Here is a 16,105-nt window from a genome sequence, read left to right as displayed (position 1 = left end):
ACTCCTGGATGAGGAAACTCTTTACCAATTCATGAAACCATCTTTTCAGCAATTTATGATATAAGAGCATTTCCTAGAGCACTGAGAGATTAAATAGTTCACATAAACCACATTGCATGTGTGTTAAAAATTAGCCCCTGAGCAAGCAGTATGTTAAACTAGGTGTTCCTGTCTTCATAGCCAGCTCTCTATCCCATCCTTTGTCAAGATCATTTTGAATTCTAATTTTTTTCAGAGTTCTACTCATCTACCCCACTCATATTCATCAGTAAAAATTACCGAAATCACCCACGTCATGAATGAAAACATTACTTTATATTAGACTCTGAAAACCAAAATCCCTTAGACTGCCTCCAATTCTCGCCCTTCCACGGTTGCCACTGAACTATGGAAAACTCTTGAATAAATTCTTCCAGACATTTAAACAGCCATCTAATGGAAATCTCACCTGATCCTATTGTGATTTATTAAAACTGTTTCATTAGGGAATGAGAGAAGCAGAAGCAGTATTGCAAATAGAGGACTAAATTTGGAATAGGGAAGAACTGACTTCAAGTCCTGCCTCAGACATTTGCTAGCTATGTAATCATAGGCAAATCATTTAATTTCTGACTTTAGAACTCTGATCAGTACAATAATAAGCCACAAATCCAGATGTGGATTTTTATTGAATACAGGATAAACCATCAAGTCCTTTATTCTGAGTATGTCATAATATCAAGGTAATAGCGTAGCATTTAGTCTTTTCTGGATACAGTGTTTTATTCATTCACTTAGTTTAAGTTTATATAGTACTTTTCCCTTTAAAAAAGCTATCAACTAGAGGGACAACTAGGTAGCACAGAGGATAGAGATACATGCCTGAAGTCAAGGGAACTGGTGTTCAAATCTAGCCTCAGACAGTTCCTAGCTGTGTGACCCTGGACAAGTCACTTAATCCCTGTTGCCTAGCTTTTACCACTCTTCTGTCTTAGAACTGATATTACAGAATATATGGGTTTAAAAAAAAACAACAACAAAACTTTCAACTAAGACCTCAGTTCATGTTAAATTCTGCAACATAAATTTAAAAAAAAATTTTTTTTTTTGAAGCCCTAGCCCTTGACTCACATCTTAAAACAATAACAAAGTGGAAGCTAGGTGGCTTGGTGGACTGAGAGCCAGCCTAGAGAAGGGAGAACCTGGGTTCAAACCTGGCCTCAGATACTTCCTAGCTGTGGGGCTCTGGGAAAGTCACTTAATTCTCCCATTGCCTAGCCCTTACTGATTGGAACTGATACTTGGCATCAATGCTAACATGGAAGGCATGGGTTTAAAAAAAAAAAGCGATTATAAATATAATGTAAAATTTCCAGTTAAGATTGAGAAAGATAAACTAATCTAGAACCTATGATACATATTTACTTTCTACCATAAATGTGGAGCCTGGTGGTTAGCAACTATCTAAATATCTTATATAGGCCAACAATACAAATATTGAGAGAAAAGGAAGTGAAAGGGAGTATGTTAAGCACCTACTATATGCCCAGCAAACCAGTGTTTTATAAATATCATTTTATTTTAGCTTTACCATAATACTGTGAGGTAGATGCTATTATTATTCCCATTTTCAAGCTGAAGAAATGGAAGCAGACAGGGGTGTTGTATCTGAGACAAAACCCCTTACCTGAGAAGAGTTTCCATTTTAGTTGATTGGAAACTAGCTTCCACAAGTAACTATCGCTTTTCTTCATACACAAAACGTGAAGTTTAAAAAAAAAAAAGAAAGAAACACTTTAGTAGGAAATTTTTTCCTACTTAAGAATAATATTCTAAGAGGTCTGCGCATAGGCTTCACCAGCTTGTCAAAGAGGTCTAGGACAAAAAAAAATGCTTTACACCTCCTATGCATTCAAGCAAATATCAAGACAGTGGTGTTAATTTATACCTCTGGAGAATCTATACCACCTGTTCAGGACAACAGACAGAAATCACTTGTCTGAGTAGTTTGACTAGGTGATAAGTACATTTTGCAGGACCATCTATCTTTCATAAAAGGAATTTGAGAAAGGTATTAATTTAGCATCATATATTGCCAAGTGGGTTGGAGCATAAAGATCAAAGAGGGTACAATTTAGAATAGACAGTCTGACTTCCCCCCATGCATGATGGGAGTAATTTGAATTCTAATAATTAATGTCTCTCATGTACCCTCTGTTGCCTTTTTGTTTTTTTAAACCCTTATCTTCTGTCTTAGAACCAATGCAGTGTATTGATTCTAAGGCAGAAGAACAGCTAGGACTAGGCAATTTGGGTTAAATGACTTACCCAGGATGACACAGCTAGGAAGTGTCTGAGGTCACATTTGAACCCAGGACCTCCTATCTCTGGGCCTGGCTCTCTATCTACTGAGCCATCTAGCTACTCCCTTCTCTGTTGCTTTATAAAAATTCTCTGTTTGCTCTGGTTGTTGTTCTTCTGGGAAATAACAGACATTAAACGTCTTCCCGTATCTTCAGGGTAATAGCAAGGAGCCTTGTTAGACATGAAAGGGAGGCAAAAGAAACTATTTGGCATAAATAAACTGGCATGGCAAACCCTAGCCGACTGAGAATAGCCCGTGATAACCTAGTACTCTCAGGCCAGCTAACCTGTAGTGCCCAATAGCAAAGCCATTTTAAATCATTCCCACGCAAGTCCCTGTAACTTGGGAATGAGTGCAAAGATTTTGGACATCGCCACAATAATTAGAAAGGGAAAAAATATACACTTACCAGAGCTAATGTACATCTTTAATGTTTTTGAGTTATGGAGCCCATTTCATGGTCTTTCTTCCTAAAACAAGTTGTACAGTATTTGGATTCTTGCATTCCAGGTTTCATTTGTGCCACTCCTTTCCTTCCCTCCCCCAAACCCCTCGTTTTAATAGGAGTACAAATTGCTGTCTGCACATCCAATTCTTGTGCCAGCCACATTCAGAACAGGGTGTTCTGTGCTCTTCCAAACCAAATTGCTTTAGGCAGAGAGAGAACAATAAGTCAGTACTCTAGCTTAAGTGATGTTTTGTAGACAAACTGAATTTACTTGATTCACTTACACTTGAATTGTCCATACAGCCTCTTAGTCATTTGGGCCCACTTAAATTTGTGGGGATTTGGGAACTGTTGGAAGATTTTTTTCCTTTAAGATATATGTAGTTTCTGGAGTAGGATTAAAAGGGATGGCGTGTGGGGTGAGATGGAACTTGCCTTTTTTTTTAACATGTGAGTATTTGTTTTCTACTTAAGAAATAATAACTGGGGGCAGGTAGGTGGCTCTGGATTGAGAGCCAGGCCCAGAAATGGGAGGGCCTGGATTCAAATGTGACTTCTGACACTTCCTACTTAATATGATCCTGTGCAAGTCATTTCACCCCCCCATTGCCTAGCCCTTACTGCCCTTTTGACTTGGAACCAATACACAGTATTGATTCTAAGATGGTAGGTAAGGGTTAAAAAAAAAAAAAAAAGACAGAAACAATAACTTAGAAGTTTCCTGCTATGTGTTTTTATTTTCTCTGGTTATATCATGGATCATTTGCTCCTATAAGTAATTTTGGCCAAGTTTAATGTCAGATCTTAAGGACCTCAGAGCCAGAGTTCCTAGTGATTCATCATGATGATTATTAAAATAAGTATTTGGACTAGGAGATACAGTGTCAAAATGTGTCCTCTGAAGCCAGTGCTGCTGTATTTCTCTGGGTAGCATTCAGGGGTATGACAATCTTGAACCAGAATAGCCAGGAATATCTCTCCCACTTTTTTTGGGATTCCGGGCAAAAGACAACTCTGCTGATAATGATGAGCATTTGTTAACACCAGTGTTCAAAGGTCAGAAAATAGTTAATATTATGATATCCTTTGCTATTGTAAATGCAGAGAATCAGTGGGTCAGAACATGACTGGGCACATTCAGGTGGATAGGACAAGTTATGCAACTTGCCAAATAGCAAACAGTAATTTGTTAAGGTAGAATCTAAACCCAGTGCTTTTATTTACTGCACTCTGCTGCCAACCTCTAGTCTGACTTTGATATTCCAGACACTATCAGCTCTCAATTTTTAAAAAATGGATGCATTTTTGTTTTTGCATCATAGTTTGTTTTTTTAATTAAAATCCTTGCCTTCCGTCTTGGAATCAATGCTGTGTATTAGTTCTAAGGCAGAAAAGCAATCAGGGCAAGGCAATGAAGGTTAAGTGACTTGCCCAGGGTCACACAGCTAGGAAGTGTCTGAGGAAAGATTTGAACTAGGACTTCTTGTCTCTAAGTCTGACTCTCAATCCACTGAGCTACCCAGCTGTCCCCTATCATAGTCATTTTGGAGGAGGAAAAGAATTTCTCCCTCTTCTTTCCAGATTTAAACCTCCCTTAAAAGGAAGAGAAAAAATTAAGCAAAAATTAATATAGCTTTTATATGATGTTTATATTTATGCACCACTCTCTCCTAGTGGTTCTCCACCTCTGTGTCATGGGAAGAAGGAGACATATTAGCTTGTTTTTTTCAGTTACTGAATTTGTCTTCTTTTTAGTGATCACTCACATTCTTGTAGCATTGCATATATTCTTGTAGTTAAAGGGGTTTTTTTATTCTGAGTAGAGAATATGAATGGTTTGTTCATTTTTGCTGAATGAGTTCAGGAGAGGGGACCAATAGAAGGAGCTGATGGGAGTAGTTTTTTTTCTTTTCTGTCCTTAAAAACAAGCAGAGGAGGAGTAGGAAGAAATAGCATCCCCTAGTCTCCATCACACATGAAGGGTCCTCTGTATGCAAGAAACATCACCTACAAGTAGGAAGAGGCCAGCCATGTAGGTAGGGATCATTTTGAGGATCCCTACTCTCAGTAACAACTTCGAAAGTTTTTAAGAACTCTTAACAGTGCAGTGACCATGTCTCCATAGGACCATAAAGATCCACCCTCTCTCTCAGAGACAGAATGAACATGAGGTGCAGAAACATAGGTTTGTGGGCTTGCTCAAATCCGCAGCTGTATGGAAAGCTATGCTTATTTGTTACAAGGGTTCTTCCTTTTCTTTTTCTCTGTTTTTTAATTGGAAGTAGGGAGATCAGGAGAAAGTGGAGGTTAAAAATAGTAACATAAAAGAAATGGTTTTATGTAGAATCCTCTTTTTGTGTTCTGTATATGTGTGTGCTCCTTTAATGGGGATAGGTAGGTGGCTCAATGGATTGAGAGCCAAGCCTGGAAACAGAAGTCCCTGGGTTCATATTTAGCCTCAGACACTTTCTACCTGTGTGACCTGGGCAAGTTCCTTAACCTGCATCGTGTAGTTCTTACCACTCTTCTGCCTTGGAACCAATACATAGTATTGATTCTAAGACGGAAGGTAAGGTTTTGATTTTTGTTCTTTTAAAAAGAAAATGTTCCTTTCTTGGTATTTAAGTTCAAAAACAATTTTTTTAAATCAACTGTAGAAAGGATTTGTCATTTTGTTAGCCTAGGGAACTCCCTATAATCTTGTAACTTAATAAACAAGTCCTAAGGCACAAAGCAACTAGAAGTTATGTACTTGCTCAGGCTCACAAAGCTAGTAAATATCAGAGATGAGATTTGAATTCTGGTTTTTCTAGACTAGAGGCCCAACACATAGATTCTGTTCAAACTATATTCCTTTAAAATATAGCTTCTCTAATTCCAGCCTTTTCAATATTTCTTTTAAATTACTTAGGTTTTTATTAAATTTGGACTATTTTGAAGGTGTCTAGTAAAAGTGTTAGATATAGTACATGAAGTTTTATGTGCCAATTTCACACACACACACACACACACACACACACACACACACACACACACACTCTCCCTCGTGACCCTCCCCAACAAAAGACAGCCCAGTTTTTATACCATTCCAGCCAAAACATCTTAATTAAGTCTCCTGATCAAAGCAGACCTGAGCACTCTATTCTAGTCACATCTCCAAACTGATCCTGTAGGATACTGGTTAAGTCATTAACCTAGGAAGTCAGCTTCACTCCATCTCTCTACCAGCATTTCTAAGCACACATTTCCCTTTTTTTGGTTACTCTGCTAGGTATACTGTTGTAATTCTCACAACTTTTCTTCAAATCCCCAGGGCTAGAATGAAGGTTATTCAATTAACCTCAAGCTTTAAATCAGTTCCCTGGTCTTTCTTGGGAATTAGATGGTTACATCATAAAATCAAAGAAATTTAGAGTAGAGAAGAACCAAAGAGAGTTATGTAGTCAAGTGTATTAGAATTAGATTAGTGTTTAAGTTTTTTTGCAGTAATGAAAAACTATAATTTGGCTCAGAGGACAATAGGGTCTCTTAGAAGCCCTACAGGGAAGAGTTCATTTAGGGTATTATATTTTGAAAGTAGATACTTTTCCTAAGTCAGATATTATTTATGGAAAAAATTTATACCCAAGTAAATGAACAAATAGATGACTTATAAAGCATTTATTCAGTACTTACTGAATTCCAAATACTTTGCTAATGCTGGAGAACTAATTATCAGTGAGCAAGTGTAATGGTGGGACACCAGGGATGTTAACTATTATTATTTGTGGGTTCTCACTGGGGTGATAGAGACAGGAATGACAGACAAACAGGATCAACCAGGATAGGGAGACCAGGGTTTACTGCCAAGCTGTTAACTGTCAATAGGAATGGCAGTTAGGCCCAACAGTCACTCAGCCCCCCTAGGCCAGGGCTTATGGAGCCAGCAGGCAACAGGTAAAAGTTTATAACAGTTTAATTGAGGGAAACAATAATAAAGGATGGGAATAAGGGATTCTATACTTACAACCTAAGGGCAAACCACAGGGGCAAGGGAAGGACTTGACTACACTATTCTATTGACCTAAGCCAGGCAGGGCCCAAAGGAAGCAGTACTGAAATCACAGGGAAAGCTCCTCCAAACCTGGTTTCAGCCAAGTTTAGTCAGCTCAGCTAAAGGGCCTGAGGATGGCTTTCAATTGGGGTCTCACGGTAAATTCAAGGATGGTCTCAGGATGCCAAGAGCCAACTCCACCAGGTGATCCAAGGTACCCAGGTAGGGAGAGTGAGTTTGCAATGCTGTCCACCAGGTCACAAACCACTTCCCATTTGGTGCTGCTCTGCAGGTCTGTTGTCCACTGCTGAAAGCCTCCACCTCTCAGGATCCCAGGGAATCTGCATGCAGTTTTTCCCTAACTCTGAGATCTCCCAGGGTTAGCAACAGTTATGTCTCAACCACTAATGGAGTCTCTCTCAGGGTCTAAGCCCCACTTCCTGCTCCTTCATTCCATCTTGGAATCCTCCAGCCCTTCCTGCTAGGTCCAACACTAATACTAAATTAATCTTCCTTGCAACACAAGAGAATCCCTGAACTCAAGAAGCTTACATTATAATAAGAGGAAGATAATACATAACAGGGAGGGGTTTTGCATAAAGCTTAGAAGTCAGAATAGTGATTGGAGTAATAGGGTAAATCCACTGCTAGGAATAGTAGTGTCAATTTGATTATTGTTCTCAAAGCTAAAGTTGAAAACAGGAGAGATTCTTACTTAATAAAATGGTCTAGGTGAAATGGCTTCATTGGCAAAATGAAATTATCAGAAAAGGTCACAGGGGTAGGATCTTCACTTTGAGGCATTTTTTATATTTATGATTTCAATAGTAGAGTGTTAACAACTATCTTTTACAAATGGAGACATGTTGAGATTGAATGAGCTGTTCAGGATCACAAAATAAGTCAATATATTGCCCATTTTCAATTTGCTTTTTTAACCTTCCCAGTCTAATTATCAATTAGATAAATAAATTTTAATACATGTATTTTATTTATTGATTAATATTTCTTTTATCAATTGCTTATTATGTTATTTAATTTAAGTTTAATGAATGAATGAATTAAAACTCTGCACTTGAAACAAAGAATAGTGGTAATAGTTACAATTTCAGAATTGGGGAAAAAATTTGAAAAAAGCATTAAATAGAGATTTTAATACACTGAGGAGGAGTCAACAAGTGGACATATGCCTGTAATCCCAGTTACCAGGGAAGCTGAGGTTTGATGGTTCTCTTGAGCTTGGGAGTTCTATGCTGTAGTGGGCTAAGCTGATCAGCTGTTTCACTGAATCTAGCATCAATATGATAAGCACCAGAGTGTTAGAAATGGAGCAAATAAATTCTGGCCAGTAGTAAGACCAGACTCATTTAACTGCCCTGCACTTTCAGCTGTATACACTATAGGGAAAATTAGTCTTTTATTTTTTTTAATGTACTAAGAAGGAGAATATACTACTTTTTGCTCACTTTCTTGTGATTCTTTAATGTCCTCGTTTCTTTCAGTCCATCTGGAAGGCTCTTGTGGTAGTAGGACATTTGATTGCAGAGATGTAGTATTTGTTGTTGGAGAAGGGGAAGACCATGACATTCCCATAGGAATTGACAAAGCCCTGGAGAAAATGCAGAGAGAAGAACATTGTATTCTGTATCTTGGACCACGGTAAGTAAAGTGCCTGACCAGTGTATACAGAAAGTTCATTTGAAACGTAAAACCATACTCATTCTCTTGACCTTGAGGCTGTTCTCAACCTAAACTGATATTATTAGCTAAAACAATTAATTTAGGATTACAAGAGACCTGGAGTAAGGTGAAGAAGTGTGCTATTCTCCTCATCTAGGTTATAGATTTTGAGCATTTTTAATTAGCATGACAGTGTGACATTTAGTGGGAAAGGATGTTGAACCTGGAGTCAAGAGAGACTGAATTTGAATCCCACCTCTGACATTTACAGGCTGTGGGACTGGGCACATCACTTAATCTCTTTATGCTTCAATTTCGTTATCTGTAAAATGAGAGTATTAATACCTGTTGTACGTATTTTACAAGGACTATTGTGAGGATCAAATGAGATGGTGTACATAAAACTCTTTGGAAGCCTCATAATGCTAGATAAGTGTAAACTATTGTTTTTAATAATAATTTCCTGACTTGTTTTCATAGGCTAACAGAAAAGGGTATTTTTTTTCCCTTTCTTACATATAGCCATTGGCAGATGGACCTAGAGCAGGCTGCTGTTGACTTTATGCATATAGCTCCTATTGTTTTCTTCTTTCTTTAAATATAGTGCAGTGGTGGTGGGCTAAGAAGCCAGAATTGATTTACTACCCACTTGAACATATGCCACCCTTTCTCATATTGGGCCTCTGTAAGAAAGAATGTACTTCCTGGATCTAAAGGCAGCAACCAGAAGATGACTCATTTTTGCCTACATTTTTCCCATCATGAGTTGATCCATTAGCACTTCTAAGCTTAAAACTATTGGAGACCTACAGAGTCTCTTAGGAAAACATTTTTTGTATCTTCTTACCCTTTGTCTATCTTTTTATTAACAGTGATCACAGATGCCACTAGTCCAGCTTGGGAAAATTTTCCCAATTTATTTGGTAACCTCCTCCAAGTAAGGAGACTTTCGACAACCCAGTGACAGGACTATACAACTATAAAGGGATGTATTGTGAAGAGGATCTAGAGTTAAGTAGCAATACCAGGGTTAGACAGTTTTATATCACTTTGGGGGAAATAATTAGTTGTAGAGGGTTTGTTTCTATCTTTGTTGGGAATTGACTGTTGTAGTAAAAAAAAATGTGTTGGTTCAAATAAACAGAGGATTGAATTATCCTCCAAAGCTTTGTGGCTTTGGTTATTTATATTATATGTGATTCCCATTTTTAAAAAAACAACTTGAAGAAACATAAGGACATTTTCCCCCTTCTGAAGTGTGAGCTATGTTTTCATTGATCTAGTTGGAAATGACACTTTTTGAAGACTACACTTTTTTGTAAATGATTTTACTAGAAGTATCTCTGCCAAACACCAGTCCAGTTGTAACATTCTGTTTTGCTCTAGCCTCCCTTTTGATAAAACTTATCTCGCAAGGATGACTATTCTTTTTTTTTTAAAAACCTTTACCCTCAATCTTAGGATCAATACTGTGTATTGGTTCCAAGGCAGAAGGGGGCAGTAAGGGCTAGGCTATGGAGGTTAAGGGACTTGCCTAGAGTCACACAGCTAGGAAGTGTCTGAGGCCAGATTTGAACCCAGGGACTTCTGTCTCTAGGTCTGGCTCTCAATCCACCGAACCCATCTAATTGCCTCTTGGCTATTCTTTTTTAAGGAAAAGGTAAATACCAATCTAATTAAAAGAAGCTAACAGCATTTAAAATCAAATTGCATAAGCTCTCCTAAGTAGTACAAGCAATGTGAATGTGAAGGTGAAATAACTCAAGTCCAGTTTCTAAAAACTGAAAAAGGAATATAGTTGGTGCCCTCTGGTTGGTAGCTTACAAAACAAAACAACAAAAAACTTAGACTAGGGTGATGCTTTAGAAGGCTGAACAAGGTACCTGAAAGTACACTGATTCCTTTATACTCCTAGTTTCTGTTCTCCGTTTCAGATATGGCTTTGGAGAGGCTGGGAAACCTGAATTTGGCATTGAGCCTAATGCTGAACTTGTATATGAAGTTATTCTTAAGAGTTTTGAAAAGGTGAGAAAATAAAAATTTCCATTAAAGTGATAGAATTCCTCCCCTCTACCTCCCATATGCAATAGTTTATGTAAGTAGGTAGATAGCTGTGTTTGTATACATTCTGTTTGTAATTTTGAATTTTATAGTTTGACTTTTGCACATTGATAAGAGTTTACATAGCTAATATACCAACTGAGGCCCTCACTATTCTTGTTTTGTTTGTGTGTGTCAGCCTATTTCACTGTTTTTGGGTGAAATCCAAGACTTGTTCCTTTATTTGTTCCTAGACTTGCTCTTTTTGTACTTTTTTTCTGGGTTGAGGACAAAAAGGTTCATGCTCTGCCAAGCACTTCCATAGGGAGGGCACTTTCTCAGTTCTGAACGAACTGTACCCTTTGCAAGAATCTTGAGATGAGGCCTAGAGTAGAGCTCCAAGCTGTTAGCTAACATACCAAGAAGTATAGTTTACCATGTTCTCTGCCAACAGAGACTGATAAGCCTTCTTACCTAGGGAGTCTGCTCAAATGAGGAAGAAAAAGGAGGATTTTAAAAAACTTGCCAAGGACTCCAAAAGTTTCGTACTTACTCAGACCTAGTTTTCTGTCTACCTTGGAACTCCCCAAAAGTGTCATAATTAGACAAGTATAAGGCTTACCCACTACTAGAGAGAACATCAGAAGTGGTTTTGCCTCAACTATTCCTACTCTCCAATGATTGGTGTAATCAAATTTTTCTTGGCTTTCTAAGGAACATGAACAGTGGCCTTTTTGGATGGTCTTTTCTGGTCCTCCTCTCTTCAGCATTTTATACTACTGATCACCCTTCATCTCCATGTCCCCCTTGTTAACTTTAGGTAAACCAATGAACATCCTAATCCCACACTCTCATACTTAAAGATCCTAAAGAATAGATCTGAAGATGGATGTAGCAGATAATGCCTTGCTCCATTAATCGCTACCCTGAAACTCCTGAAAATAAAGGAGAAACTATAAATATGTCAGAAATGGAACTTGCCTTATAAAAAAGGAATAGCTGGGAAACCATCTTTGAAATCACCACATAATTGCAATATTGGAGAATCATTTTACTATCACCCACATCTTGCTCCCATTTTTGACCCAGTTTGTGTAAAGAATGTCTTTAATAAATCTCCCTTGAACATACAAGTCTTTTGCATGTTTCCCTTCTGAGTGTAGATATTTGGATTGCCACAAAAACACTCATTTGGAGAGGCATTTACTGACAAGTGAAAGAATTAAAATGGATGGGAGAAATTAACCAAGTATCTTCATTTTTTAACTTCTTGAGCTCAAGAATCCTCATTTCAGTTGCTATAGTGAGAGGTCCTAACTTATCCTGTTGCCGTCTATATCGTATCCTTTAACTATGGGTGTGCCATGTACTCCCATAACTCTGTTACAGTTTTCTTCTCTCTTTATGCTCACTTTGTGACCTCATCAAATCACATGGCAACTGGTGGCACAATGGATTTTGTTGCATCTGGAATCAGGAAGACCTGAATTCAAATATGGCCCCAGACACTTAGCTATGTGACCCTAAACAAGCCACTTAACCTCTGTATGCCTCAACTATAAAATGGGCATAGAATAACAACTCCTACCTCACAGGGTTGTTGAGAAGATAAAATGAGATATCGTTTATAAAACTCTTGGGCTAGAACATAGGAGGTATTTAATAAATGCTTATTTCTTCTCCATGGGTTTAATTATCATCACTATATAGATGACTCCCAGTGCTATACAAGGTGTCCCAAAAGTCTTTGTGTAATTTTTAGCTTTAATAACTTTAGATTTATAAATTGTTACAAACTTATAAAAAGGCTCTGAAAAATTCATTATTTAAACATTCAAATATTTATAAACTATTGATAAGTTTCTTATAAAAATTCAGCATAACCACTGTTTGGTTTGGGGTTTTTGCTATACGTTGCTCTGGTAAATTTCCAAATTTTGTAAAAATTTTCATCCACTGCTGCTCAATCCCTGAAAAGATGGCTTTTGTAATCCTAGTCTTAAGATGGTTCAAAAAACAAGGTGTTTCCCGCAGACATGACATTTTTGACATGACTCCACAAGAAAAAGTCATGAAGATAGATCAGGTGACTTGTTAAATTTTTTAAATTATTAAAAATTCACAACTACACAAGAACTCATTATCTTTTCCTCAGAAACCAACCAGTCTTTCTTGTTGAGAGTACCACCATCCTTGCAATCTCCCAGATTCAAAACCTTAATGTTACCCTTGATTCTTCATTCTTTCTTACCCTTTTAATCTAGACAATTGTCAAATCTATTTAAAAAACATTTCTCACATTAGTCATATTCTTACTACTCACATAATCACTGGTCTAGTTAAGATACTCATCACCTCATGTCTGGACTGTAGTACTAGTCTCCTAATTGATCATCCTGCTATTAATTCTCTCCCCTCGCTAATTTATCCTCCACACAGCTGTCAAAGTGATTTTTTCCTTAGGTTGTATGTGTGACATTACTCCGCTATTCAGTAAACTCCAATGACTCCCTATTGTCTTCCTTTTTTGACTTTAATAATCTGGCCCCAAACTACCTTTCCAGCCTCTGATCTATCAAAACTGACTTTCTTGATGCTCTTTACACAGAGTTCTATACTCTTTTCTCTTTACTTTTTTACTGGTCAGTCCCTATGGATAGAATGTACATCTAGCACACAGAATTCCTTCCTTCCTCTAAAACTCATTTCAAAGACTACTTTCTACACAAAGCTTGTCTTAATTGTCCCCAAATGTTATTGCCTTCCCTAAATTTCTCTGTATTTATTTTATACTTATATTACATGTACTTTTATATGGACATGTCCACCAAATAGAATGTAAACTCCCTGTCTTTATATCCCTGGCACCTAGTGTATAACTAGATTATTGGTTCATGACTTGATTAACCCTGGGGAGTAAATTTTTTAAATAGTTAGAAATGTCAGCCAAATGCAGAGTTTTGGCAGTGACAATCATATTTAAGCTATGTGCTATAAAATCAACATTATTCTTTAAAACTTTCTGTTAAGAAGTGGGGAGAGTGGGATATGGCAGCTGAGTAGCTCAGTGGATTGAGAGCCAGGCCTAGAGATGGGAAGTCCTAGGTTCAAATCTGGCCTCAGACACTGCCTAGCTGTGTGACCCTGGGCAAGTCACTTAACCTCCTTTGCATAGCCCTTACCACTCTTCTGCCTTGGAACCAATACATAGTATTGATTCTAAGGCAAAAGATGAGGTTTAAAAAAAGAGAGAGACATAGGGGCAGCTGGGTAACTCAGTGGATTGAGAGTCAGGCCTAGAGATGGGAGGTCCTAGGTTCAAATCCAGCCTTAGACACTTCCCAGCTGTGTGACCCTGGGCAAGTCACCTTAACCCTCATTGCCCACCCTTACCACTCTTCCACCAAGGAGCCAATAAACAGAAGTTAAGGGTTTAAAAAGAAAAAAGAGATGGCAGAATATAGGATATATTAGTATCTAAGCTATCAGCTAATTATTATTACAAATGTTGTTGACAGGCCAAAGAATCCTGGGAGATGGACACCAAAGAAAAACTTGAACAAGCTGCTATTGTCAAAGAGAAGGGAACAGTGTACTTCAAGGTGTGTGAATCAAAGTGTTTTCTCCCCAAAGTATCTGTTCAGAGGTAACTCTGTATTTTTTCTCATATTTACTGTCTTTGATAATTAAATTGGCACCCTTAAAAAAATGAAAGAATTTTAATCACTTTCCCACTTCATTACCCAGAGTAAGAGTAATAAATAAAAATTGAGAAAGATCAGAAGATAATGTAAGTCTTCTTTTCAGCCACCTACTTTTTAAAATAAGTAAATGACAAGGATTTAAAGCAAACAGCAAACTTCACTTGTAGAAATTTGCTCTCCTTTTCCCATTATATTTTTTTACCATGTCAAGCAAAGGAAAGAAAAGCTCCCTAATTTCAAAGGAAAGAGATGACAGGAGGCAAGTGTGGATTTCTGTTAGTCCAGATCATCTGTGTTCTTCATTGATTTGAGTATATTAAAAAATTTCTGAGAGACATGGTGTGTGGTATTATGTTAAGATCATTAGTTTGCTTCTGGAATCTCCTATCTATTTTCTAGTTTTTTATTTTACTTAAAGGAGATAATCAGTCCCAAAGCTACCAAAATATAGTGAAATAGCATTTAGTGCAAATATTTCTCTCTAGCAAAAATGTTTCTCCTTGGTGAGCTGAGGAGATTGGAAATTCCCATCTTTTCCCCTCATTTAATAGATGAAGGTTGCTTTTGAGGAAATTTGAGGAAAGGCATATGGGAATTTCTGTCTGTCTCTCTCTTACTGTCTGATGATAACCAAACACCCCTCAAAAATTATAATCAACATATAGTGAGAAATTATCATCCAGCAAAAACTAAGCAATGACACATTAATTTCAACAGATATTTAATAACCGCTACTTTTTGCCTATTATTGGAAGCAAGATCTAGTGTAGATTCTGTGGAAAATATGAAAGACAAATAAGATCATATTTGCATTAAAGGGACTTGATAGGAAAAAGCTTAGCGACTATGAAACAAATATAATACAATCCTAGATGATAGTCACATGCAAAAAGGAACCAAAGGACCAAAGGAAAAGATGCCCCTAAAATGTGGTAAAGATATTAGTGGGAAGGTACCATGGTATGTGCAAGACTGAAAATAAGGGAATCTACACTTGGGTCTCAGATCTACCATGATAGTGTGATTTGGGACAAGTCTTCTGTATTTCTGTGTTTCCTCATTTATAAAATGAAGAGATAGGATAAGGTGAACTGTAAGATCCCTTCTACCTCTATCATTCAAAGAATCTATAAGCTTTCTTGCCAAGGGAATGTATAATGTTACATCCTATTTTCTGATCAGGACATGACAAGTGCTTTCAAACCACTTAATTGAGAATGAAAATGATCTGTCTCCTTGAATCTGATCCTTCTGTAAAGTAGAAAAAACATTTCCTGTATAATTCCCTAAGAACACTTGTCCCCAGAGTGCCATTGTTTATTCTGTTAATCAGGATCCTAAGAAGTACTTTAGTAATTATTCAGCCTTGCTAATTGGTAATTATTTCAATAAATTGGTAGAGTATTGGTAATTCATTTAAATAAGTTAAGCCCTGCTATGGGAAATACATAGGTAGATTAAGATATAGTCTTTGCTCTCAGGAAGCAGGGGATAAAGTGATGGACTTCACATCAGGAATACCCAACTTTTATTGTCACTTAAGACAATTACTATGTGAGCCAAGACGAGTCACTAAGTCTCTCTTTACATCACAATTTTGGAAATGCCTATAGAAATGACACTAAAGAGAAAAAGATAAGGAAAACAGCTTGGTTGGACCAAGTGTTAATATAGGACAGTGAATCACATTCACGCTTGTGAATATTTTTAATATTCTGATATATTTGAATATAGTTTGTTTCCATATAATCTTATAATATTTTGTGAATTTTAACACTGAGAAAGGGCTCATAGGCTTCACCAGTCTGTCAAAAGGGTCCATGACACACACAAAAAGTAAGACCCCCTGAAATCAG

General features: G+C 37.3%; 1 protein-coding gene across 8 annotated transcripts in view; it reads left to right on the top strand.

Annotated features, from left to right (window-relative positions):
* FKBP5 (FKBP prolyl isomerase 5) overlaps positions 1 to 16,105 on the top strand; it is a 180,610-nt gene that overhangs the window by 128,465 nt on the left and 36,040 nt on the right. For all 8 annotated transcript variants that reach the window (XM_044674266.1, XM_044674267.1, XM_044674270.1 and 5 more), the window contains 3 exons: positions 8,328 to 8,484; positions 10,440 to 10,530; positions 14,064 to 14,147. In XM_044674266.1, the coding sequence (XP_044530201.1) occupies positions 8,328 to 8,484; positions 10,440 to 10,530; positions 14,064 to 14,147 (332 nt within the window). The remainder of the gene's footprint in view (positions 1 to 8,327; positions 8,485 to 10,439; positions 10,531 to 14,063; positions 14,148 to 16,105) is intronic.

This window comes from Gracilinanus agilis, chromosome 4 (assembly GCF_016433145.1).
Source record: "Gracilinanus agilis isolate LMUSP501 chromosome 4, AgileGrace, whole genome shotgun sequence".
In the NCBI taxonomy this organism is placed as follows: Eukaryota; Metazoa; Chordata; class Mammalia; order Didelphimorphia; family Didelphidae; genus Gracilinanus; species Gracilinanus agilis.
The sequence above is the reverse complement of the archived record's forward strand: the minus strand, read 5'-3'. Positions and strand labels throughout refer to the sequence as shown.